This window comes from Helianthus annuus, chromosome 8 (assembly GCF_002127325.2).
Source record: "Helianthus annuus cultivar XRQ/B chromosome 8, HanXRQr2.0-SUNRISE, whole genome shotgun sequence".
Classification (NCBI taxonomy): domain Eukaryota; kingdom Viridiplantae; phylum Streptophyta; class Magnoliopsida; order Asterales; family Asteraceae; genus Helianthus; species Helianthus annuus.
The window spans coordinates 70,643,029-70,670,311 of NC_035440.2; the positions used below are offsets into that span (position 1 = coordinate 70,643,029).

Here is a 27,283-nt window from a genome sequence, read left to right on the forward strand (position 1 = left end):
TCTGCCCATGTATGGGAAAATGTTTTCATAACATTAACTCCTGCAAGGGTAAGAGAATGGCTTGAACTACCTATTCTTGATAACTATGTTGAAGCACCAAGCAAGAAAGAGTTATTAAGCTTTATTGTTGGGCTTGGTTACAAGAACAAGAAGATCAACAAAATTGGTTCAATCAGAAGAAATGAACTACCAGCAATATGGCAAGTAATGATGGAAGTATTAAACAAATGTCTCACTTCAAAAATTGGAGGAACTGATCATATTAATCAAGTTATTCTAACAATCATGTATGGACTTATAACTGGGTTCAGAATTGATTATGGATTAGAAATTTTTAACCTGATCAAAAGGTCAATCATCACCAAAAATGGAAAAATAATCTCACATCTGCCATATCTGAGATTAATTTCTATTTTCATTTCTGAAACGTTTGCTGCAAGAGAAATGGAAATTCCAATTCTGGAAAATCTGTGGAGATCAAACACAATGAAGGCCTGGAGTTCTAATCATGGATGGGAATCTGACAAAGATATTCCTATATTACTAGAAATCATGCTATGTTTCATTTCACTAGATTCACAGTTCAGAATACAACATGAGACTCTTCTAGCCAAATCAGACTCCACAACAGAAAGAGCCAGCAGAGAAGTTTTTAAATGCTCTTCATCACTGGAAGGAGATGAAGAACAAAGGTCAAGATCATCAAAAAAAGCAGGAGGAGAAAGAATTCTGATAATTACCAACTCACCAGATAATGCTAAAAATGATCAAATTTATGAAGGAAGAATTCATCCAGATTTTGATATACTACAAGAGACAGCACAAGAACATCATGCAGAATCACATATTGCTGGAAGAATTCATGAAGAAGCTCAATTTGGTGACACTGAAATTCAAAGAACAGAAGTAATACATCATGATGAATCTCATATCGCGGGTACATCTTTCTCAAGAACTGTTTTAGTTGATACTCACTCAAAACAAACTAACTCAGAAAGCTCAGTAAATGTTTCTTACAACTTAGAACATAAAGAAACTGATATTGATAAAGAGGTTACTAGTGCTTTTAATCTCAACTCTGAATCAGAAAATGAGGAGGAGTATGAGGTCTCAACAGATAGAGGTCGGGAAACTAATCAAGGAAATCTGGAAAAAGGTAATATGTTTACCTTAAAAACTTATGGAGAATCACATCTTGATGTGATTCAAGGACATAAGGAAATCCAGGATGAGAGTATGTCACTCACCACTGGTGGAGATGATACTTGTAAACTTAAGGCTGCACCAAATTCTGGTAAAGCAAAAAGTGACCCTGTCATTTCCAAAACAGCATCAAATGTGTTTGCAGCTGGAATGTTAGCAGGAACATCTGTTGTTCCAAATATCCCTGAAAAACCCATGAATCAAGAAAATCTGGAAACTATGTTGGAAAAAGTTTACAAAGTCTGCAAAAGAAATCCAGTGGAAGAAAAACTTGATATGTTGCTGTCAGAAATACAAGGTCAAAGGGCTGAAATGAAGACATTATCAGAATCAGTGGAAGCAATAAAGAAACAGACTGATGATAACACTGAAGCACTAAGGTCCCTTCAGAAGATGAAAGAAAAAGCACCAGAACTCAACATTTCTGCATCAGAAATCCAAATGATTCTCATAGAAATAGAAAAGATCAAAACACAAGTTGTGAATGTGATAGAGTCAAGACAGTCAAGCAGTGGAAATAGAGTTTTGGAAGAAGAAATTACCATTCTAAGGGCAAGTAATGACAATATCACAGATGCCCTTGAAAAACTGTCAAAAGAATGGGCTGAAAATCAGAAGAAAGCTCAAGCTAAATTCAACCAAGTTCAGAGATACATGGCCAGCAACTCAAAACTGGTAAGAGAAACACAACAACTAATGGAGAAAATGCAATTCAGTGTTGCAAGTTTAGCTAAAGTGGATCCTCAAAAACTCATGAAGGAAATTCCTGTTTCAAGCTCACATCAGAAAGCTCCAAAGTCAACTCCTCAACAATCATCAACAACACCAATCATCAAAGCTGATACCACAATGATGGGACCACCTCCAAATATTCCAAAAGAAGAGATGCTGAAAAGACTAGCAGATGCAAAACCTCAAGTCATTAAAAATTTGAAAATGCTAGCTGTTGTTCCAAATCCAACAATATCTGATGACTCAGCAACAAGCAAATATATGAATATACAGACAATGAAGGAATGGGAACAAGAAGGTGAGTCAGAGGCAAAGTCAAAAATTGTTAAGAGAAAAATCTCAGAAACCAAGTCTGTCATGGTCAAAGAAATTACCAGAGATGTAATGATGTTTCTTGAATACAATCTGGTAAGTTACTACTTGACAAAAGAAGATGAAATACCAAGATCACTATCTCCTACCAGACTGGGGTTAAGAGAAGAAAGAATGAAAAGAGGGCCATACAACATTCACAAGCACAATGATAATCCGGTAAGGAGAATTTTAAAGGTGGATGAAGTGAAAGTTGCAACTGATGATATAGGAGGAACTTATGTGCAAAACAGATACACACTTCAAAGAGAAAATGGGGATGAACAGAAGGTGACTAATGAAGAACTAGCTGACCAGTTGCATCCTTTGGACATTTTGTTCATGAAGGATCACTATGAAAAGGAAAAGAAAAATAACCAAGAGGTCAGAAGGGCACTGAATGGCATATCAAAGGCTGGAATATTGCTATTTGAAAGAATGGCTTTTTCAGACTTTGATATATGCATCAATTATGAACATGTGCACAACAAAAAGGTGTACTTTAGATCACCTAAGACAAAAGTTCCCTCAGAAATACTGGATGATGCAAGATCTGGAAACATTATTATGCAGACAAGCAAAGATGGAGAACAAGAATATGGTGTAATCTTCAGAGATCAAGACAATAACAAAGCTCTGTTCAGAAGTGTTGACATCGGTAAGTACTCAAATCAAACCTTGAGGTATATCTTAAAAACCATGAACAAGAGACAGGAACATCTTCAGAAGATAGAGAAGAACCTGGAGGGAAGCAGGAAAGAAATTGAGCAAATGATTGAAGAATGGATCCAAGCAAGAGAATGGTACAAAGACATGTATGATAGCTGCAACAAATACATCTCCTACAAAAAGAAGATAAAGAAAGGAGATGTGCATAAGAGAATGAAGCTGAATTAGAACTTGTTTATTTTCATCTTTTATGTAATTTGTTTTTCAAAAACTTTAGCAACTGGTTTAAATTTTGCAAGTATTAAGTTTCCACTGTTTGGAAATTTTATATTCATGAGATAGTTCATTTTCTTACAATACTTAGGGGGAAACTGTTAGGAAACTTTATTTGTAAGTATTGAAGAAAATCTCAATCAACTGGATCTCTGAAGAAGATAACAGTCCTGAACAACACAGCAAGATGAAGAAAATCAGTTGGGACAACTGAAAAGCAAAGTATATACTACAAAGAATCACAAGTTGATCAAGAGTTGGTTTGGATTATCAGAGAAGGTCGTTTCTGATGGATCTGATGATATTTCTGATGAAATATCATCAGTTTTTGACAAATTCTGATCATCAGACTTTCTAATGATTTGTTCACCATAATTTCTGATGAAGTGGTTTATCAGAAATTCTGATGAAAGACCCACTTGTCTAAAAATCACAACTCTATCCTGCAACCCATGACCGAAGCATGACATTATTGGTTTTCATGATTACAAATGCAACTTGAACGATGGATTCAATGAATATGTCAAATTTCTACTTTACGCAGGACTTGGTGGTCGCTAGCAGTGATGTGACATTGGTTCTACTTGGCACGGTTACATGCATATTTTTATTTACGTGTTTCGATTGCTCTATTCTAGAAACGAGTCAGATAAAATATTTACGTGCATATTTTAATGTGTATCTTGCTATAAATTCGAGTTTGTCTACGTTTCAACGTAAACTATTTTGGAAGACGACTCAGGTCAAATACAATTTGTTTTTGTGCTATTTTATGTATGTTCCGTAATTTTTTTTCGAACAGAGTGGAGTCATATTTTACCTTTCTCTTTTTCCCAAACGAACTAATTAATCCCTTTTGATTACATGTGTCGGTTTTTCCTTTATACTCGCTAATGTTTTTCATATATGAGCCGGGTCACATATAATACGTTATGATCATACGGTATAAGCTCAATTTACTTTACGTTTTGATCCAATCGCAATGCTTATATAGGTCACACTGAGCACAATCAGATACGTCGAAACGTACGTTTTCATATGATTAACGCATAACATGAAAGGACTTTTGGAGAGATTTCTATTAGTCAGTCAACGAGTTTGTCTACAAAGCACTAGATTGTGCCCTCAAACTCATTTGTTTATTTAAAAAAACTTCTAACTCTTACTTCAATATATTAGTTAGAAACACCCAGACTTATAACAAACTTATAGTTCATTTGTTTTGATCATTTAATCCATATTCTACTATTTATGCTTAATTCCATTTTGAGGGAATCAAAAATGCAAAATCCGAGTTCATCCCTTACCCCCGTTATTGTAAGAATTGTAAAGAGCATTTGTAAAATACACTTGAAAATTGTTACTTAAAAGTAATGCAAGTATGCACAAAGATTGTTTCTAAAAAATCGAAGGGTTATCCTTTATTTTATAATAACACGGGTGGTGCCAACCAATTTCTCATATTATACATTGCCTGGCAAGAACTCGTTATTTGAAATACAATACTTAAAATATAAACACAACTTCACATCTAGTCTAAAGTTTTTTTTATATATCCACACATATTTCATTAATATATACACATACATGCATACATATAGTCGATAAATCATGCTCTTTTAGATAGTTGGATTGGAAATCCATTAACCAACCTAGCCGACGGAAAGAAAGACATTCTATCTTCCTTAACTTCGCTCCACCTGAAACATGTAACCGATTTTGTCATATTGATTTCTAAATATCAACATATATAGGTAATGTGTGCATATTTATGATGTTTATACATACCAATTACAAAAATTAAAGCTTGCAAAGTGAAATCAAACCTGTAAGACACTATAAAATAATGTAAAAATAACGCGATTTGAAGTCGGGCCAACTCTGCACCAGGACACAAACGAGGTCCTCCTCCAAATGGTGAATAATATGGACTATTTCTCCAATTTCTCTTATCCTTAAATCAAGAATATAAATTAAGATTCATAGAATGGTGATACGTACATACAACATAAATATACAAAATAAGATGTGTACACATAAAACTCACTTGGTTTTTAGGATCCATCCATCTACAAGGATTAAAAGTAGTCGCTTCGTCATAAAAGTTTTCGTCTTGGTGAACTGCTGAAAGAAATGGAACCACAAAACTTCCTTTTGGGATAATGTAATCTACAATGTTATATATCGCGTACATAAGACGTGTTAGTAAATAAATTAACTAAGTAGAATGTACTCGCAGTAGGGATGGTTCTAAGTAGGTGTCATATTTTTATGTGTTGTATAGTATAAGATTCATGTTTTTATGTGTTATATACTTGTATATGTATCCCACATTCAATTGGTTGAAATATTAAAAACAAGTAATACGGGTAAAAATAAAAATTTAAGTCTATATATGTTAGTGACTAACCTGTGTGTGAGAAATTGTATATTAGAGGTTAGCTCATATTGTTTTATATGAGAGATGTGTAACTTGAAGACTGTACAAATTTACCTTGGTATTCGACATCTTCTTTTGCTTCTCTCATCAACCAAATAGCAATTCCACCTAAACGAAGAGTTTCATCAATTACCTGCATCAAGTTACAATATAATGAAGTTTGTTAGCTAGTTAGACAATGTGTAGTGTTTAACTAAAAGAGTAAATTATTTTTTGAGTCTCTGTATTTTAGAGGTTTTAACCACTTGAGTCTAAAATCAAAAAGTATAATGCCTGATCATTAAATAGTTATTTTCTAATCTACTGAGTCCAAATTCTTAACTCTATCTATCAAGTCTTTTAACAATAAGGGTATTTTAGTCATTACAAATAAAGGACAATTTATAATACAGAAAGTATAAGGTACAGTTTTTAATGCACAAGATATTACACCCCACAAAAAACAAAACCCTAATCTCCAAATTCAAACTCCTACTCTGATCTAAGGCCATGTTTGGCTTAGCTTTTCAAAACAGCTTATAACTTTTTGGAATAGTTAATAAGTCACAATGGAGTGACTTATTGACTTTTCCCCTTACGTGATAATTTTATGCCAAACACCTCTTAATTTTTCTAAAAGTTAATAAGTCACTAAAATAAGCAATCCCAAACACCCCCTAAATCCCTAAAATCTCCATCTTAAAACTTCAATTCTTCAACATCAATGGCAATTGCAGACCTTTGGGCTCGGTCTCCCCTTCGCTTTCCTCTATCTTCTTCCCTCCATCATCGGTATTATCGTCTGGATCGTCAGGTACATCAACCTCCTTCACAAATACTCTTTCAATTACTAGTTTGATCAGTTCGATTCAATACGCAGAACTCGAAATCGGGATCTAATAAATCTCAATTTCTAATCATTTAACGGAAACATATTGTTGTTGACATGCATATGTCCATGTTGTTTGTGCGTTACGGTGTTGGTTGAAATCGCAATTGAGTTGATTAAGGCTCTGATTCATGTTATGGAGTAGTTTACGTCGAAGATTCCTTGTTAGTTTTGTTAGTAAGTGTTTGTGTGTGTAGATTTCTGTTTGTGCGTTAGTAAATGTGCTTTTAGCAGTGAGTTCTAGGTGCTTTTGTTGAGGTTGATAATTTGGTGATTTTATAGCGTTTTATCAAGGTGAGATAGAGAGAGAGGGAGAGAGGGGGTACAAGTGGGTGGCTGAGGTGGTGTAATGGAGGTCGGAGGTGACAGGGAGTAGCGGTGTTTGGTGGTAGTCTGATGGTTTTTGGTGGCGGTGTTGTTAGAGAGAGAGAGAGTGTGTGTGTGTGTAATAAGAGTTTCTGAAAAGAATATAGGTTTTTGTGAAAAAAAATAAAAGAGTTATTTAGATAATTTTATGAAGAATTAACATAATATTCTAACGGTATTAAAAATTTGGACATAATAGGTTGGAAAATCAGTGTGTTAAACTTTTTGATTTTGAAACTTAAGTGGTTAAAATTACTAAAAAATAGGAACTTAAAAAGTAATTTTCTCTAACTAAAAAGTGAAATAGTTATTGCCTAGTCAATGTCACCTAGGAAGAAGGTTCTCACTCTTTACCATTAAAAATTTAAAAATGTGAAATAGTTTAATTTTTTTTGAACGGCATAAGTCAATTCATAACACATCCTAGCAAGGAGCTAGAAATAGCAGAATTATGTGAAATAGTTAACTAAGTTGGATGATTGGTTTAGAATTATGTGAAATAGTTAACTAAGTCTAGTTAACTAAGCTAGAAATAGCGCCTTTAATAACTATGATATATATATATATATATATATATATATATATATATATATATATATATATATATATATATATATATATATATATATATATATATAGGGTAACTATGATAGTGGAGAGTTCAAATGAGAAGAAATATTTTGTAAGAAGAAAAAAAAAAATTTCAACCAATAAGAATGCTTTATTTTACTTCATTTAATATAAGTATTTAATATTATTATAAGGGTATATCGGTAAATCTACATAGGTCATTAATTTGTAGTCTTCCTCTTTAATAGCTAATACATTAAATTTTTTATAACTTATCTTCAAAATATATATTTTTTTTCAAAAAAATAAAATAAAATAATTTAAAGTGTAGGATAAATTACGAGTTGTGTAGGATAAATTTCAACGTGTAAGATGAAGTTCGAAATATATAGGATAACTTTTGATGTGTGTAGGCAAAAAAAGTTAGTGTGGAGGATAATAGTCTTTTATGACTAATTAATTAGTCAAAAATGATAATAAATGAGATAAGTGAAAAAACTATTTAATATTTTACAAAATTACCCTTTGTTCTTTTTCTTCTCAATTAAATTTTCTTCTCAAATAAACCTTCCCCAACTATGATATATATATAACTATGATATATACATATATATATATAGGGTAAGGATAGTGTAAAAAAGGGCCTAAAGTGTGAGAAGTGTATTATAACACTATATATAATACTATATAACACCATATAAACACCGTATAACAATATGTAACACCATATAATACCATATAACACTATGTAACACTATATAACATTATATAACAAATATAACACTATACATCTATCATAGACATGTTATCAGACAAACTATAGTGTTTTATTTGTTATATAATGATATATAGTGTTACATTGTGTTATATGGTATTATATGGTGTTACATATTGTTATACGGTGTTTATATGGTGTTATATAGTATTATATATAGTGTTATAATACACTTTGAGCACTTTTTACAGGATCCTCTACCTATATATATATATAGGGAGAAGATCATGCGAGAACCACCTCTTATTGTGAGAACCGCGAGAACCAATGTAAACACACCAAAAATGCCTAAAAATAGCTAAAATCACACAAATTTTTTTTTTAATATTTTTATATAAAAATCGCTACTTTTCGAAGCAAAAAAAATAATTTTTTTTTAAAAAGATTTTGTTTTTAAAAATTTTTTTTTAAAAATAAATTTTTTTGGCCACTTAAAGTAGCGATTTGAGCATAAAAAATATTAAAAAAAATTAGATTTTTTTTTATTTTTTTAGATTTTTTTTTATTTTTTTAGGTTTTTTGGGGGTTTAGTTTTTGGCATTTTAGCTTGGGGGGGGGTGGGGGAGGGGGTTAGGTTTTTGGGGGGTGGGGGAGGGGGGTTTAGGTTTTTTGGGGGTTTTAGTTTTTAGCATTTAGCTTTGGGGGGGTTAGGTTTTTTTTTTTGGGGGGGGGGGGTGGGGGTTAGGTTTTTTTATCTATTTTAGGTTGTGTTCACATTGGTTCTCAAGGTTCTCACAATAAGGGTGGTTCTCGCATGAGCCCCTCCCTATATGTATATGTGTATATATATATATATATATATATATATATATATATATATATATATATATATATATATATATATATGAGGGTTATTTTGAGAACGCTAAATATTGTCAGAACCATGAGAACGAATGAAAAAACTAATCAAAATCATCTTTTTTTAAGTACAAACTTCATTATAATTAAAATACAACATTGAAAAAAGAATATGTTTTTAAAATAATTTTTCTTTCCATTTAAAATCACTTTTAATATTTTTTACACATGTGTAAAATTTTATTTATTTCCAAATACATGTAAATTTAATTTAAAATATATAATAATGATAAATGTAAAAGAAATTGAATTTGAATTGTTTTTAACCAAGTTCTTAGGGTATTTTTATTCGTTTTCATGGATCTCGCAATATTTAGCGTTCTCAAGATAACTCTCTCTGTATATGTGTGTATATATATATATACATACATACACATAGGAGAGTGTTATCTTGAGAACGCTAAATATTACGAGAACCGTGAGAATGAATGAAAAAACGAACTAAAATCATTTTTTAATACAAATTTCATATTAATTAAAATATAACATTAAAAAAAGAATTTACTTTATATATAATTCATCTATCCTCTCAAAATCACTCTTAATAAGTGTTTTTACTCATGTGTAAATAAAACAAATTTACATATGTGTAAATGACAAACTTACACATGCGTATATTTTCTTTAGTTACGAATACATATAAATTTAATTTCTAAAGTTGTATTTTAATATTAACAATATGTGTAAAAAAGTTTGAATTTAAATTGTTTTTTACAAAGTTCTCGTAGTTTTTAATTCATTCGCACAATTTTCGCAAATATTTAACATTTTCAAGATAACGCTATACACACATTCCAAAATACTCTTATAGTCTTATATATGATCAAAACATAATCTTAACATGTATCAAGGCATAATCCTATATATAAACAGTATAGTGAAAATGAAAAACAAAGACTTACATGTTGAGTAAATGACATTGATTTGTAGTCTTCCCATGTTAACATATCAACTTCACCACTTATATCGTGTCTTTTTTTCCTTATATTTTGGTGCTCCTCCTGCAAAACAAGATCGACGCGCCTTTTTGTCAAAATACGCTACGGATTTGGAATACTCTACAAATGTAACTAAAGTTACACTACATGGTTCTGTAAAAAGAAATTTACATGCCCTAAAATTTTGGTCTACCATCACACACTTGAAAATATGTAATTTACATGCCCTAAAATTTTATTAAAAAGAAATTCTGTTTGGGTTTTCACAGGTTTCCTCAACTCAAGGGGTTTTCATTTTATATTTTCAATATATATACATGTTTTATGATTTTTTACACTTTTTAGGAGTTTTTGAAGTTTGACCGCTTTTCTTTGTCTTTTGTGTTTTCTTTCCTTTTGATTAGTTTCTTTTCAGGTTCAAAAGGAATTCTATGACCATTTTGACTTAAGACAGAATGATTTCTTTCAAGATCAATATAGGGTACCATTTGAGACCTGTGAACAACTGTTTTAAAAGGCCGTAAATCATCAATAGATAAGTAATCCATGTGTGTGTGTGTATTTATATATATATATAGGGGAAAGATAAATCGAAAACCCATGTGAGTTGAGAAAACCCAAATAAACCCTATGTAACATTTTTATTTTTTTCTAAAAAAAATAGGGAATGTAATATAAATGTACACGGACCTACTTATGAAAAAAAAAAATGAAAAAAACGCTTACTAGTTTTTTTTTTTTAAAAAAAAATGTTGAAAATTTGTATGTTACATTTTTTTGGACATATATATTATGTAACCTGAAATTTGTAACATTTTTTTTTAAAAAAAAACTACTCGGTGTATTTTTGTGTTTCTTTTTTAAAAATGTTCAAATATATGTATATTACATTTCCTATTTTTTTAGAAATGTTTCTTGAGTTTACATGGGTTTTTTACAAAGGTTTTCTGAGTTTTCTCAACTCAAGTGGGTTTTCGATTTATCCTTCCCCTATATAGGGTGGGAGTTTGCTAAAAATTTCATTTTTCCTACAAAGTATAAAAAGTCATAACATACTATAATGTCAACCATAAAACACAATCAAAACCCACAAATAACAAAGTGAAGAATACGTAAACGTCATATTTGTGGGTTTTGTGTTGTGTTTTGGATGATAAGGTTTTGATTATCCAATGACTAACATTAGTGTGTTTTATGTTGATTATCATATTGTGTTTTAAATTCATAGTTCTACGATGATGTGTTTGAAGTTTTTATGGACTGATAGGGTTTGGATATTGTGTTTTAGTGATCTTTGCTCTGTTATTTGTGGGTTTTGAGTGTGTTTTATGGCTGAAATTGTGGTGTTTTATTACTTTGTACACTTTGTAGGAAAAATAGACTTTATAACCGAACTCTAAAATGAAAACCACCTCCAGTTGTAAGAACCGAAAGAACCACTTTGTAGCCACTAGATCAACAAGATGGACGGACAAGATTAAAAGTAATTAAAAATAATATTAAATAATTTTTGTCTTATTATGTTTTTAGTATTTTAATGCAAAAGGGTAGCTTAGTAAAATTACACTTTTTTATCTTTTTGTATTTATTATTTTTTTATTACTTTTTTTGTATTGTTGTATTAGTTTTCATTTTTTAAACAATTTTTTTTATTAAAAGCTTTTTAAATTCAGATTTTTTAACAGATTTTTTTACATTTTTTAGGTTTTACATTAAACTTTTTACGTTTTACGTTAAAAATTTTACGTTTTACGTTTTACGTTTTACGTTAAACTTTTTACGTTTTACGTTTTAGGTTAAACTTTTTACGTTTTACGTTAAGCTTTTTACGTTTTACGTTAAAAATTTATGTTTTATGTTAAAAAAATTACGTTTTACGTTAAAAACTTTACGTTTTACGTTAAAAAGTAGACGGTTTACGTTAAAAGGTTTACGGTTTTAACTTTTACGTTAAAAACTTTACGTTTTACGTTAAAAAATTTACGTTTTACGTTAAAAAAGTTTACGGTTTTAACTTTTTTGTTCCAAAAACTTTTTCTACACAAAACGAACGCACCCAGAAAATCACAACTCGGTAGGTGTCTCAGGTAGATTGCTAAATGGATTTGGAATATTCTACGAATGTAACTAAAGTTACACTACATGGTTCTGTAGGTTCGATAAAACATTTACATTCACGATTTTGGTCTACCATCACACACTTGAAAATATGTAATTTACATGCCCTAAAATTTTATTAAAAAGAAATTTTGTTACAATGGGTTTTCACAGGTTTCCTCAACTCAAGGGGTTTTCATTTTATATTTTCACTATATATATATATATATATATATATATATATATATATATCTCAAAATGAATAAGAACGATAAACTCTCCATCGGAAATAGGAGATACGACAGATGGTCTATGCGCCAACAACATCATCTATATTCAGTCCCAAAATAAGAGATATGACAGATGGTCTATGCGCCAGACGATGAAGAAGAACGGGGTGATGAGGTGCCTCCGCCTTCTTCTATCGAGGATTTTTCATACAAAATCTCGAACCCTCTGTCGAATAAACAATTAGCGAAGAGCAAAAAATGACGAACCCTAATCATCGTTGTGTAGAAACGAATCAAATTGACGCAATATCTGACAAACCTCATTTGAAAAATTAATGCTGAAATATATAAAACTAAGTGATTTGGTTCAACTCAAACAATCGGGTGAAAGTTGGCAGATAATTCTATAAGCTAACAAATAGGAATTTGATCATGGAAGTAAAATTGAGAGCTAGAGCAGATGAATGAGATAATCAGAGAGAGACATACAATTTTGCTCAACGTACGCTGTGAAAATATAACATGCGTGATTAGGTTTTTGACCCTATGCGTGATTGGCAGGGGCGTAGCATTTAAGGGGCCGGAAGGGGCGCCCGACACCCCGAACTTTTTCGCTCAGTAGTGTTGTACATCTAGTTTTCGTATAGAAATTTTTGGGTATATATGTTTTCGACCCCCCGGTTCTATAGAAATTTTTTTGGTATATACATTTTCGACCCCCCCCCCCCCATGACGAAAACTTCAAGCTTCGCCACTGGTGATTGGTTCGACTTTTGCTGATAACAGACAAAAAAATAAAACATAAAAATTTAATAAAAACAAAAAAAAACTGAAAAATTAAAAAAACAAATTAAAAAAAAAATAAAAAAATCAGAAAAATAAAAAAACAAAAAAAAATAAAAAAAATGTTAATAAAATAAAAAAAATCAGAAAAATCAGAAAAAAGTAAAAAATTTAAAAAAAAATCCCAAAAAAATGTCATGATATTAAAATGTTAAAAAAAATAAAAAAAGTAAACACTTTAAAAAAATCAATCAAACAAAAAAAATAAAAATTTTTATTTTTGTGAATTTTATGATGTTTTTAACATCTTTTTATTTTTTACATTTTTTCTAAAAATTTTTAGTTGTTTATTATTTTTCTGAATTTTTTGATTTTTTTTTGGGATTTTTATGTTTTTACAATTTTTTTGCATTTTTTTAATATTTTAATATTTTCTGATTTTTCTGACTTTTTAACATTATTTTATTTTTGAACATTTTTTTATAATTTTCTTGTTTTTTTTATTTTTCTGATTTTTTTGGGATTTTTATTTTTTTAATTTATGGAATTTTTTTTTAATTTTCTGTTTTACTTTTTTTATTTTTTAGATCTTTTTAGTTTTTTTTTTGTTTTTGTGTGAAGTCAACGTCTACGAACACTTGAATAGGATGGAGAATCTAACTGTGACACTCTTTTTAGAGTTACCCACTTACCCAGCATAATATCCATCCTGGCCCACGGATTATTTTAAATAGATATCTTACAACACATGCTGACCCATCCTTAATTATCCCTACACATCTTGATTCATTCTTATTTTTAAAATAACCCAAAATATCCAAATGAGTTTTTCTTACCAGGCCTAGAATTTACCATCAAAATTACTGTGATTGTTAGATGTTGAGTATGATTGTCTTATATATTTAATTTATCAAAACTTACCAAGAGTTGATTAGCCGCTACTGGTGAATGAGTCAAGAAATATATGGCGAAAAGCATAGTTTTAGCTGTTGTCTCATTCCCTGCGAACAAGAGGTTGATGATGAAGTCAGCAATTGCTTCATCAGGGAGACTTCCCTCCACCACGAGTCTCCTGACTAAACCGCCGTCATAACCAGGATCACCATCACCATGCCTTGTGTAGCATATTATTTTATTGATCTTTCTAATTATATTGTTTCTTGCCTGCGAAAATATTATTTGTCATTAGTATTATTATCAACGTTTTTATGCATAATAACATGTTCGAATTTGTTTACCACTTACGGTTAGGAAATCTCATTACAATTTAAGTTGTACACTGACATGTAGATTTTTCTTCACTTGGGTAAAATGATTAAAACACAAAGACCAAAGTACGAGAGAGGAAATCTCATTACAATTTAAGTTGTACACTGACAAGTAGATTTTTCTTCACTTGGGTAAAATGATTAAAACACAAACACCAAAGTACGAGACTAGACAAACTCGCTCGACTCTTTTTCTTATAAACCAAAGTGCACGAATTACAATAACTCTGATCGTATATTATACTAACTAAACATCTTGGAAAACAAGAAACCTAAACGACTCAGATTTGTTACTAAATAAAGACTCAATTATGACACAAAACTCTAAAAATATGACTTTGTATATAAAAACTCCTTAAATAGATAACCTAACTAAAAAAGACTTAACTACCCTTTTGTTTCACAATCTGAACTTAACGCTTAATTCCATCAATCAACCCCTTTAGTCGTTAAAGTTCACAGCGATCATCAAAACAAAGTCGGGTCACCATCACCTTCTTGAATCAAATTCATCTAATCATCATTTTTCTCTTACTTCGGATATTCGTTTGAAAAAAAATGTATGAGCTCGTTGCTCTTGAAACAAATAACACAACTTTTCTCTTGTTGACATCCGCATCTCCCGGACTCACAACCTCCACCTTAATCACATCTTAGGTTTTTATGGTTTGAACTCCCACAACCTCAATGTTTAGATCTATGTTCCTTAACTTTCTCTCTTACATCCGCATTAGAGAGTAGTGTTTACCAGGTATATCTTCTTCCTTAGGTGGCTTCTTTATACGTTCCCCGAAAGCTTGCAGTCTTCCAACTACTTGTTGAGACGACATCGTTCTAAGATCAACAAATTGTTTAAATCATAACCAATTTGCATAAACTTATTTGATATAGAACCCAAATGTTTTTAAGCTAATCTTTTATCTTCAATCATGGACCCCATATTATTGGCTTTTAACACACAAGTCAGCTAGTATGGCGTGCCTTGAAGATTCGATTCCTTGGAATTGGTCATGTAAGAAAGGAAGAACAGGAAAAAGCAACTCAAGAAGCCGTTGAGAAAGAACGATTGGATGAGATCGTTGAGAAAAAAAGATTGGGTGCAATTGTTCAAGAAGAACAAGAACGTAAGAAAGAAGCTCAGGAAGCTATAGAGAAAGAAGAAGTTTTGCAAGCTGTTTTAGCAAGTGAAGAAAAAGAAAGATTGAATAAAGAAAAAGAAAGAATTGCTTTAGAAGAAGAAGAGAAAAGAGTGAATCTTCTGGTATTTTCCTGACTCAAACAACCATGAAGATGAAGAAACTGTTAAGATCAGTTTGCAGCAGCAAAGCAAGAAACCTGCTACTAATCATGATAATGAGAGAAAATATCTAATACTGTATGAAAGGAAGGATGAAGTTAACATGTAGAACCGTATGTGAAAGTTAACGGTCGAGCATCTGTTGAAGACAAATCGGAACTAAATGAAAAGTTAAGAAGAATAGTCAGAAAGAAAAGCCCAGCAGGGTCTGATAAAGAAAGAAAGGCTAACCCAACTGCGAGTTTTGGGTCCAAGTCGAATTGCTAAGAATGTTTGGCTAAGCATAGAAAAAAGAAAAGTGCGGAAAATGAACTTGTCAGTTGAACAAGTGATGCAACAAATATGTGAAGATAGAAAAGTTGAAGAAAGGAAAGTGTTCAATGAAGTTGGATCTGAGATGAATGTGGAATGTTTGAATGATGAGCGTGAAGAACCAGTTAAACAGGTTTGTTATAAACAATTGAAAAAAAGAGTAAAGATAGATCAATAATTGAGTTTGACGAGCTGAGAATGTTGTTGGGGATCCAAGACCTTGGCGGTACAAAGTCAAGAAAGTTTGAGTCAAGTTATTAGATTAAGGGGGAATTTTGAAAGTTAATCCTAAAACTCGTATGAGTTGAAAGTTGAAAGTTGAAGGGCTAAAGTGAAAGATTGATATAATTAGTTATTATTAAAGTTTGATTTATTTTAGGTAATTATATTGTAATTGCTTTAGGAAAGATTTAATTGACTTGGAGAGCAAATTTAGTAGTTAGGGGTGATCAAGTTCAGGTCCGGACCGAAAATAACCAAGAACCGAACCGAAAATATATCCAACCCGACCCGAACCCAAGTACCTAGGTATTTAGATCGGTTCCAATTTTTCATATAAAATAGGGTCGGGTCGGGTCGGTTCTCGGTTCTTTTCACGGTGAAACTCGACTTGGACCTATGGACCGGAACCGACCCTATATTTAGGCTAGTGAATCGGTTCTGTATTTTATGTTTGATCGGTTCTCGGGTCGGGTCGGGTAATGGTCGGGTTTTTCCTTTTGCTCACCCCTTTTAGTAGTACTATAAATAGGCGTCTAGGTTATTGTTTTATTTGTTTCTTCTCTTTGTAAGTTCGTAAGTTTGTTTGATTGAATAGAAAGAGTCGTGGGTTTGTCCCCCCAATATCTCGTGTTCGTATTTGTTGACACGATTGTTTGAACCGTCTGGGCCAATAATTCATAATCAGTTTAAAAATATAACCTAATAGGAAATTAGTTAAAAATTATATATATAAACACACACTGGAGTGGAACCCCGTGTATTACAAAACGATTTTTTTTATAAGATATTATTGACTTTTTTAATTAAAATTTTAAATTCGAATCCGAAAGTAATATATTAGTAAACTTAATACATAAACCGAAAGTTAATAATAAACTCGACCGTGGAATCAAACCGATGACCATTTTCATCGGTTTCATGGTTTTAAATCGAATTATGAATACTCTTAGTAATAACTAATAAGGTTCGTTTGTGTTTTTTTTATAACGTAGTGTAATTAAGTTATTAAAATAACTTTTGAAAAAAATGTAAAACCACAAAGTTTGAAAGATATATTTTTTTATTTGATGAAGATGTAACTTTATTAGTTTTATTATAGATCTAGAGTTTGAACCTGGGTTATAAACCCGGTTAAATCAGTATTTAGAGAGAACAAATATACTTTATATACTTTACATATTATAAAATCATAATTTTCCACGTATCTCTTATTTGTTTAACATTTCATTTCTTAATTATTTTTTTGGTTAACCATTGGGGTGGTCATTGGCAAAGGCAAAACCTTTAAAACACCTAGGTTGGGAAGGGGAATGTTTTGGGTTCAAGTCCAACAGACGACGGGGTATTAAAGAAATTAGCTGTTAAAAAAATATTTCTTTTGGTTTCTCTTCTTATTAATAACTTTCATTGATCCAACTACGTGTACCCATATGTATAGAGTCCGAAAGGGACTGAAATAAGAGGGGAAATAAATCTTCTACTCACTGAATTATAACATATGACGCAAAATGATGATAACAACAACAACAACAACAATAATATTAATAATAAAAGTATATAGTTTGTAGTAGTTTGTAGGAACGCATTTATCACACGTCATAATAGCATTAGGTTATAAGCTGGTTATCTTTTATGTAATTTCATTTATGAAACGTTCTGATTATTGAACCACATAATAATAATAATAATAATAATAATAATAATAATAATAATAATAATAATAATAATAATAATAATAATAATAATAATAATAATAATAATAATAATAATAATAATAATAATAATAATCTATACTATATAATAAAAGAAACCATTTAGGGACATTTGTCATCATATTATGCCATCTCTTACAGATAATTATTCTTTTAATATAATATTTTCTAATTAATTATAGATAACTCTCCTACTAAATATTATTTAATTTAATATCTTATATTATAGATAACTCTCTTACTAAATATTATTAGTCTAATATCTTATGGATAATTATTATTTAGTTTAATCTCCTTCTCATTTATAATATCATTTATTTGAATTAATTATATTTGAATGTTTTTTTTTAGTTTGGTATCAAATAAATTTTACGAAACTTAAAACAAAATTAACTAATATTATTTATCATTTATACATTTTCACTATGTGGTTTTTTAAGATATAACTTTTTATTATTTGATATATAAAATTAGATTTATTCAATTCGTCCAATACACGGGGTTTTTTAAGGATATATATTTTTTATTATTTAATACAGAAAATTACATTTATTCAAACCGTGTAATGCGCATATTTTTAAAGATGTACTTTTTTATTGTTTGGTATATAAAATTACATTTATTTAACCCGTGTAATAAATGAGGTTTTTTAAAGATGTATTATTTTATTATTTGGTAAACAATATTACGTTGATTCAACTCATGTAATACACGTGGTTTTAAAGATATAACTTTTTTATTGATATATAAAATTACATTTATTCAACCTGTACAATATGGTTCTTATAGATATAACTTTTTATTATTTAATATATAAAATTATATTTATTCAACCCGTACAATATATGAGGTTTTAAAGATATATTGTTTTATTATTTAGTATATATAATTTATTTATTCAACCCCGTGTAATACACGGGGTTATAACCTAGTAAAATCATAAATGAATTGAAATTTGTTTAGTTGGAATACTAAAGAAAAAATAACCTTAAGAATATTAATAATATTATGAAAGTTGTAAAGTAATCAAATGAATTTAGTTAGGAATATAAATAATATTTGAATCTAAAGAATACGTAAAAAACTTATTTATAGCTATGGTTTATCATTTATCAGTTAGGAAATATATATATACATATTATTTAAACCTAAAGAATACGTAAAATAAAAATATAAAACTTATCTATAATTATAATTTATCACTTATCAGTTAGGAAATATATAAATAATATTTAAATCTAAAAGATATTAACTAAATTAGAGGAAAAAAGGGCGGAAAAACAATTCTAAAAATGCATAGTAACACGACATGTGTCCTCCATAATTTTACTTTATTAGATAAAAATATAATAATAATCTAGAGTTAATCCCATAGCTAGTTCGAAACAATAAAAATATTAGTTGTTTATAAAATTAGTTTTAAAATAATAATTATTTAAGAGATGATGGGGTGTTATCATGTGGCATTAATTAAAATTTTATATATTAAAATTTCGATTAGATTCTATATGTTAGAGATGTCTTATTAATTTATAATGAACTAGATTTACTACCCGTCGCAATGCGACGGAGGCGTAAAATCGCGCCAAATAGCACCAATGCCACATCATCGTTAACAACAACCAATACTAAAGTTACAGCGTGTTAATGCGAATAAATTATACTGCAACGTAAAACGTAGAAAATAAAAATTAAGTCGATTTAGGACCTACGCGTTGTAACGAACCTGTCAAATGGGAAAAAACTAGACGACGTAAAAATGTCGAACCACACATGTACGTTGAGCCATGTTAACTCACAAAATCTAGTACGAAGTGTAAAACGAAACATAAAAACGTTGAGCCACACACGCACGTTACGCCGTGTTAAAACGCAAAATTTAAAACGAAACGTAGAACGAAAAACTTCCGAAAAATGAAAAGTAGGGAGACCAAAGTTGAAAGTAAAAAAATTGCGAGGTTAAATTGCAAAAGATGAAAACCTTTGGGTTAAAAGTAAAAAGTCAAATAGATTTGTGTTAAAAGTGTAATATCAATTTTTTTTTTTAAACTTTCAAAGCATGAATACAACACCTATATGTACAATTATGTTGCCAATTATAGTTTGTTAATGTGAAATGTGGTAGCAACAAGCTTACATTCATGGCGGTGTGGTAAGCAAATCCAGGCAAATTGATAGGAACAGATAAACACCCATCTACAAAGTCTGAGAATAGTTGTGCCATTTCACCCACTTCATTGTCGCTTGAAACTCCTAAGAGTTGATTTACCATTAAGTTTATAGCCAACTGAGAATCAATATTACACAACTAGTCACGTCTCATTCATTACTCAAACAGACCTATAATAAAAATAGTTCATTTAGAGTTGGAATGAATCAGAAATCTAACCTTTCTACACACATCTTGAAGCAATATGGTCTGATTATGGTGCAAATCCGCGAATGTTTGGTTCAACACTTGTTGGATATCCATCAAGAAACGAGTCTTGAGGGTGTCAGAACGCATCATATTTGATGCAATCGTATGAAGCTTGCGGTGTTGATCTCCTTGGGCGGTGATGACACCATTTGTCCCAACCAAGTCACGAAAGGATTTTGGATAACTCGATTTGAATAGCTTTCCTTCGTTGTGCATTACAAATCTGTTGAAAGCAGGATCAACAGATACTACTGCCATTCTCCCAAATATATTGCATGAAAATATCTTTCCATACCTACAAACCCATGGTATCAAATTAATTTTTTTGATTTAAAAAAGGTACATAACATAAATGGTCATTTTAGGAACAAAATATTGTAATATAAAAAAGGATATGATCACATATTTATATGCTTAGTAATCAAAAGGGGCAGGTGTAATAGAAGAACCACTTTTAAGTGTAAAAAAAGGAACATGGTTCACTTGTACATTAAGACATGGAAGATAATAATTTAGTTAATAGTGGGAGAGAAACTAAGATGATGAAAACCGATTATATATATCACATTTAAAACAATATGCTTATAATCTTATATTTGTTAGACATTTAGGTGTATTTTAATCATTTTCAACTTTACTTGTGTGTCACATCATTCATTTTTCCCTATTTTACTTAATCTTACACTAATTAAGAAATGGTTTAATCATGATAATTCCACATCACCCTATTTTTTTAATGATTTAAAAAAATTAATTTAGTCTTTTAGCATCTCGTTAACATATTAACAAGAAGTGGTTTACGACGCCAATTAACATGTCATATCATCCATAACGCCTCAGGTGTTAACATATACCTCAAGGCCTTATGTATTAAGTTCTCTAGCTATTTAATTACAATGTGTTTATTATGTTTTATGCACAATAAATTTAATATGATGATAAACAGTTAATGTAAATTTAGGAACATATGATTTAAAAACGAATAAAACAATAAAGAGTGCTTAGTGGCCTTTGTTTATTATCTGTCAAACAAAACATATTATGTTTATATAATGAACACTTTCTAATTAAACTTGTCGATCAAAAGTTAACGAATGACCGAACTTTCTAATTCAACTTGTGGATCAAAAGTTAACAAGTGACCGAAAATGTAAATTAAATGTAATTAAGAATTAAAAAAAAAAATTGTTATTATTTCCTACATATACAAAAGGAACTTAGGGGAATAGTGCCTATTTGACTACCCGTTTTTTTATTTTATATTCGTTTTAAAATTACGGTTTCGTCCTTAATTAAAATAGAATTACGTTTTCGCCCTCACTTCAAAATAAAATTACCTTTTTGTCCCTCGCTCAAAATTACGATTTTCCCTCGGTTCAAAATTATGATTTTATCCCCATATTACAATTACAATTTTGGCCCCAATTCAAAATAAATTTTTGCTTTTGCCCCAAACTAAAAATGACGATTTCGCATTTTCGCTCCTTTCAAAAAATTATGATTTCGCCTTAAGTTTAAAATTATGTTTTTGCCTGGTTCAAAAGCTTTTGCCCGCCAATTCAAATTACGATTTTGCCCTCATTTCAAAATTTTGATTTTGCCCGAGTTCAAATTAAAAATATAGTTTTCTCCCCAGCTTAAAATTACGATTTTATCCTTAGTGCATAGTTATATTACGATTTTGTCTCTGTTTCAAATTTATAGAATTGCCATTACTTTAACTTTTGGCAAATTACGATTTTACCCAAATCAACAAATACAACTTTGTTCTCAGTTCAAATTATAGTATTGCTATCGTTTTAGTTTTTTTTAGCAAAACTATAAAAGTGTATTTTTAATTGGTTGACTGGATTTAATTTTTTTCCATGTCAAGGAGCTGCCTAACACTCGCTCATTAATCCTGACAAACTACAGTTTTGCCCTGAGCTTAGAACTACGGTCTTGTCATCGTTTTAGTTTTTTTTCCTAACAAAACTATAATAGTGTTTTTTTAATTGATTGGAATTATTCGGCCATCGCCCCGCAACGCAGGCGGGGGATCAACTAGTTATAAACATATGTCAATATTAAACTTTAAAAAAAAACATGAACAACTGTATTGTGATCCGGTTCCCCTTCCATTGCCTGAGGATCCGGAGGGTGAGAATTCATTTCTATATCCCCCCACCACCCAACACACACACAAAAACAAGTTTTAGCTTTTTTTTAGAAATTTAAAATATATGAATTCATTCTTTTTGATTATGTAACTAAAAAACGTTTTTTAATCATTTTTAATACAATAACAACTTATAAAAGTATGAAAAAACGATATGCCTTTTTGATTGCTATTGAAAAAGTGGTTTAACATGAAATCGATGCTAAAACCTGCAAGGCAGGAATATCATCATTGACATGCACTCTAAGTGCTGAATCAAGATGAAATTCTGCACAATCAGGCTTAGGTCGGCTTTTTTTTTTTTTTTGAATGGCAAATTTATTTTATTCACTGTTGTCTATAAAGTCCTCCCTTCCCAAGCCTTTTCCGAGGTTTAGGTCGGCTTTTACGTACCTTAAAACTTGTTGTTGAACAAAAGTGGTAGGATTAGAGCTTGCAACCGCGTTATACCAACGTAAGCTATCCCCGACTATCGGCCACCCTCTTCCTCCTAGGGGCAACTTACTCTTGTTTGTTTTCAAATTTACAAATTTTAGCACATATATCACAAGCACCAGCAACACAGGGATCACATAGCTCCATACAACCATTCTTCCTTTTCCAAGGGTGAGGGTGGGGGTGGGTGTGGGTGTTGGTGGTGAAGGTGTGGTTTGAAATCTTGTGGCATTTGCTGGCTTTTAGACAATATAAAAGACCACTATATATAGGCACCTTCTCTTGACAATAAAAATTGTATATTTATAGCATGACATTGAACTTTAACTATTTTTTACTTAACATTTTATTCTAATTCATTATCTTTTTAATTAATATACGGTGTTCGACAAAACTCTTAATGCAAGGTTATCGTATATGTATTTTTCTCTGTAATTCTATATTTAACAATTCTCAAAAGCAAAATCGAAGTGATTTGTTTTTTTTTTTCATTTTTTTTTCATATTTTCTTTCTTTTTCTTTTTCCTTTTTTTAAGTATGTTTCGGTATAAATTGAAGTTGGTTTATGTTTTTACGTAAATGATCTATGTTTGTCATAAATTTTATTCGAAAACAAGTCGGGTCAAATATAATACGTTTTCACTAGGCGGTATGTAAGTTCGAGTTGCTTTACGTTTCAACGCTGTCGTAACGCACATTAATTAACTTAAAAAAACAATTTTCTTACGTGTTTTTTTAATATGTTTCGGTATAAATCTAAGTTGTTTTACGTTTTGACGTAATTTTTTCTCGGCAATGAATCAGGTCAAATATAGTACGTTTCATGCTTAGTTTATTTATGTTTTTAGTTGGTCTACGTTTTGACATAAGTTTAGTTTGTAAACGAGTCGGATCAGTTATTTGACGGTACAAATTCGAGTTATTTTAAGTTTCGACCATGCCGCAACGCATAACGGGTCAAAATTCTAGTTTTATACAACTTTTATAAGTGGATTATATCAACATAACATATATATATACACACACACACATATAGGGGAGGATTATCTTGAGAACACTAAATATTGTGAGAACCGTGAGAACAAATGAAAAAAAAACCAATCAAAACCAATTTTTTCATACAAACCTCATTGGATATATATATATATATAGGTGAATTATAGAGAGAAATCCCATGTGAGTTGCAAAAACTTTGAAAACCTTATGGGTGGACAAAATGTTGCCACATGTTACATTTTTTCGTTGCAACATTTTTACTGACGCCTTTAACATTTTCTGACACTAACACACTTTTCGTAATAGTGGAGTAATGAGAGAGAATATGTTACATTTTTTTAGTTGTTCACTTTTTTGTAACTAATCTGTAACATATTTTTGTTGTGTTTTGACAACCGCTTTTTAGATTATATAAAGTGTATGGATTTTAGATCTTTTAATTTACGAAGTTTTTATTTGCTAATGTGCATAAAAACATGTTACATTTTTTACAGCGGGATTTTATATAACAATGCAGCTGTCACATTTTTTTTAGGTCAGATGAGAGAGGAGAGAGAAAAGTGTAACACTTTACACTTTTTGTCAGACTGTAACATTTGTCTGAAAAAAGTAACTTTTTATATCTTTTTAATATCTATCATTGATCAAATGAGATGGACGGTGAAGTTGAAGTTTTCTGGGTTTCTTTAACTAAGATGGGTTTTCAATTTATTATTTCCCAATTTATTAATATCTATCATTGATCATATAGGGATAAGATCATGAAAAACTAGATATAAATGAGAAAACCAAAAAAATATCAAACATAGGGGTATTTTTGTCAACAAACACAATTTCACGTTATATGTTTCGCCCAATTCATAACCGACACAATTTTGATTTTGTTTTTTTAGAGATTTCGTGTTCAACAATTCTCGAATATTACATCAATCCATTCCATAATTGCATCAATTACTCATACATATAACGAACTCCATACCGAATTCAAGTTGATTCGCATTCAAATCGTGTTCAACAAGTGTAGGTAATCGGATTTCATGTTTACTTTCTCACATATTATTCATAATCGGAATTCAGATATGTTTGCTTGTTGTTTTTTTAATCGATATTATTGCTAAATCGTTCAGGTATGGCTTCATCTAGCAGTTCTACAAACACTGGTGCCATTATTGCTGACGCAATAATCGATTCTAGGTTAGATGATAACGATGATGAAGGACACGAACGTACTAAATCAACTCATGTTAATAATTCAAGTTCTGGCAGTCACAATGTCCGTCCATTACGTTTGTATGACGTCGATCGATTAGGTAAGTTAGTTATTTATTAAAAAATGTGTATTACACATGTGTACACATGTTTGTATTAAAATGTTAAATGTGTGTATATTAATTGTTAACATGTCTGCATTTTCAATATACTACATATGTTTGATGTTGTATCATTTCTATTGTAATGTTTAAATTGCCAAATGCTTACATGTTAATTAACATGTTTAATGAATTCAAATAATTTTCTCACTTAAACAATACTATCATTGTTTTATTGTATGTATGTATACATGTTCTGTGTGTGTTGTCTGTATGTATATGTCCATATCTTAAATATATTAATATAAAACATATGTGCACTGTTTTATTGTCCGTATTTTTTGTGTTCATACATTAATATATTAGTGATATACATTATGCTAACTATATATTATTTATTGTTGTATCGATGTTTGTATTGAAGGAGATATAACCAGCCATGTATACATGACAACTGATGGAACAAAGTACTGGAAACCTTTGGTGTCTCCTGAATATACACCTACTATTGGAATGGTTTTTGACACATGGGGCAACGTTGAGAATATGTACAAGTATTATGCTGAGAGGTCTGGGTTTTCTGTACGTACCATGAAGAAATCCGGAACTGTTGTTACACATAGGTATATGCAATGTACCAGATCCAGTAAACCTAAGCATACACACTTTTAATCGATGGACCTGATATGCACAAAATGCAACATATAAATTATATCAATTATGGCATAAAACTAACCCTTTTTTAGTACTAATGTTGGAAAAAGTGTGCTTTTGTCTTCCTTTTGTATTTTCAGGATTAAATAAGCTCAAATTAACAAAAGAAGCAAAAAGACAGCAAAATCAAACATCAATACAAGAAAAGGAACAAAAGTGGAATGGCAGACCCCTCGACAGCATCTTCCCAAGCAAAACTAAGAAAACAGAAGACTGAACACGCCCCGTGCTCAGCGAGCATGGGGCCCTGCCCAAGTAGCAGCAGAAAAAACAAACCTTTAGAAGCTTCTACTGCCCACCACGGGGCCGTGCCCAGCGGACACGGGGGCGTGGTCAACTTCCTGCAGGCGCATTTATTGTAATTGCGAATTACAATTAATGAAGAGAGAGACGAGGATGGACACGGGGCCGTGCCCAGCGGGCACGGGGCCGTGCCCGGGCTTCTGTTCAGCCTATAAATAAGAGTGTTTGGAGCCATTTCAACTCATCCCTTGGCACACCACCTCTCTCACACTTCACCCACCACCCACCACCACCATAACACCATCATCCACCACCATCATCCATTGTCCATCATAGAGTGTGTGAGTCGTCTCGGGATCCAAGATTGATCGTAAGAGTTCTTGACAATCAAAGGCCATGTTTGCCTAAGTCTCTTACATCACTTGGTGAAGACAAGTGTTTAGTGTAATACTTTTTATTTTTTAATCTTTTGCACTTTTTAATTGGTTTTGTATTAATGACTTTAATTACTAGTTTCTTATGTTAAAGGTGATTCTTCCTTATCGTTTGTCCGTGGTGTCTTGACATTATTTTACTGTCTATATAAAATAAAAGATTTTCACCATTCATATCTCCACGGTCTATATGGAGGTATGTTGGCTACCTGGTCGGGGGTTAAGGGAACGGTTTGGTAAGAGTCTTGCCATTGTTCAGTGTATAGATCCTGCAAAGGACCTGGGTCAAATTTAGTAGGACCTCCTTCAATACCCAAAGGTATTGGATGGCGGGGGTCCAAACTCTTTGATCCCCTCATAAGTTAAACTACTATTAAAACTTTAACCCAGCTACTTAGGACTGTATCCCTACTGACTCAGACTACTTAGCTGAGGGTAACGTCGCCTTCAAAAGAGGGGCCTACCACATTATGCATTAATAACTTAATTAATTATATTTCAATAATCCGACCCTTTAGGATTGTATCCTTGCTGACTCAAACTACTGGGTTGAGGGTAACGTCGCCTTCAAAAGAGGGGCCTACTACAATAACTAAGATAATCTCTTAAA

General features: G+C 31.0%; 1 protein-coding gene and 1 pseudogene across 1 annotated transcript; one reads left to right on the top strand and one right to left on the bottom strand.

Annotated features, from left to right (window-relative positions):
- Nucleotides 1-4,669: 4,669 nt before the first annotated feature.
- On the bottom strand, nt 4,670-23,186 carry LOC110930534 (abietadienol/abietadienal oxidase). The gene is made up of 9 exons (XM_022173852.2): nt 22,935-23,186; nt 20,354-20,678; nt 20,102-20,251; nt 14,075-14,317; nt 10,008-10,106; nt 5,723-5,801; nt 5,276-5,397; nt 5,055-5,182; nt 4,670-4,928 (listed from the first exon to the last, which is right to left on the bottom strand). The coding sequence occupies exons 1-9, from the start codon at nt 23,129-23,131 to the stop codon at nt 4,838-4,840; spliced, it is 1,434 nt and encodes a 477-aa protein (XP_022029544.1). The 5' UTR covers nt 23,132-23,186; the 3' UTR covers nt 4,670-4,837.
- Nucleotides 6,362-6,705, top strand: LOC110928393 (annotated as a pseudogene).
- Nucleotides 23,187-27,283: the final 4,097 nt, after the last annotated feature.

Excerpts from the sequence above, each read along its gene's own strand:
- LOC110930534 (XM_022173852.2), bottom strand. The coding sequence starts at position 23,131 with ATGGTTGTATGGAGCTATGTGATCCCTGTGTTGCTGGTGCTTGTGATA. Across the intron at positions 10,107-14,074 it reads TAGCGGCTAATCAACTCTTG|GAGGAGCACCAAAATATAAG; the intron begins GTAAGTTTTGAT and ends CTTGTTTTGCAG. Across the intron at positions 5,398-5,722 it reads AGAAGATGTCGAATACCAAG|ATTACATTATCCCAAAAGGA; the intron begins GTAAATTTGTAC and ends ATAACATTGTAG.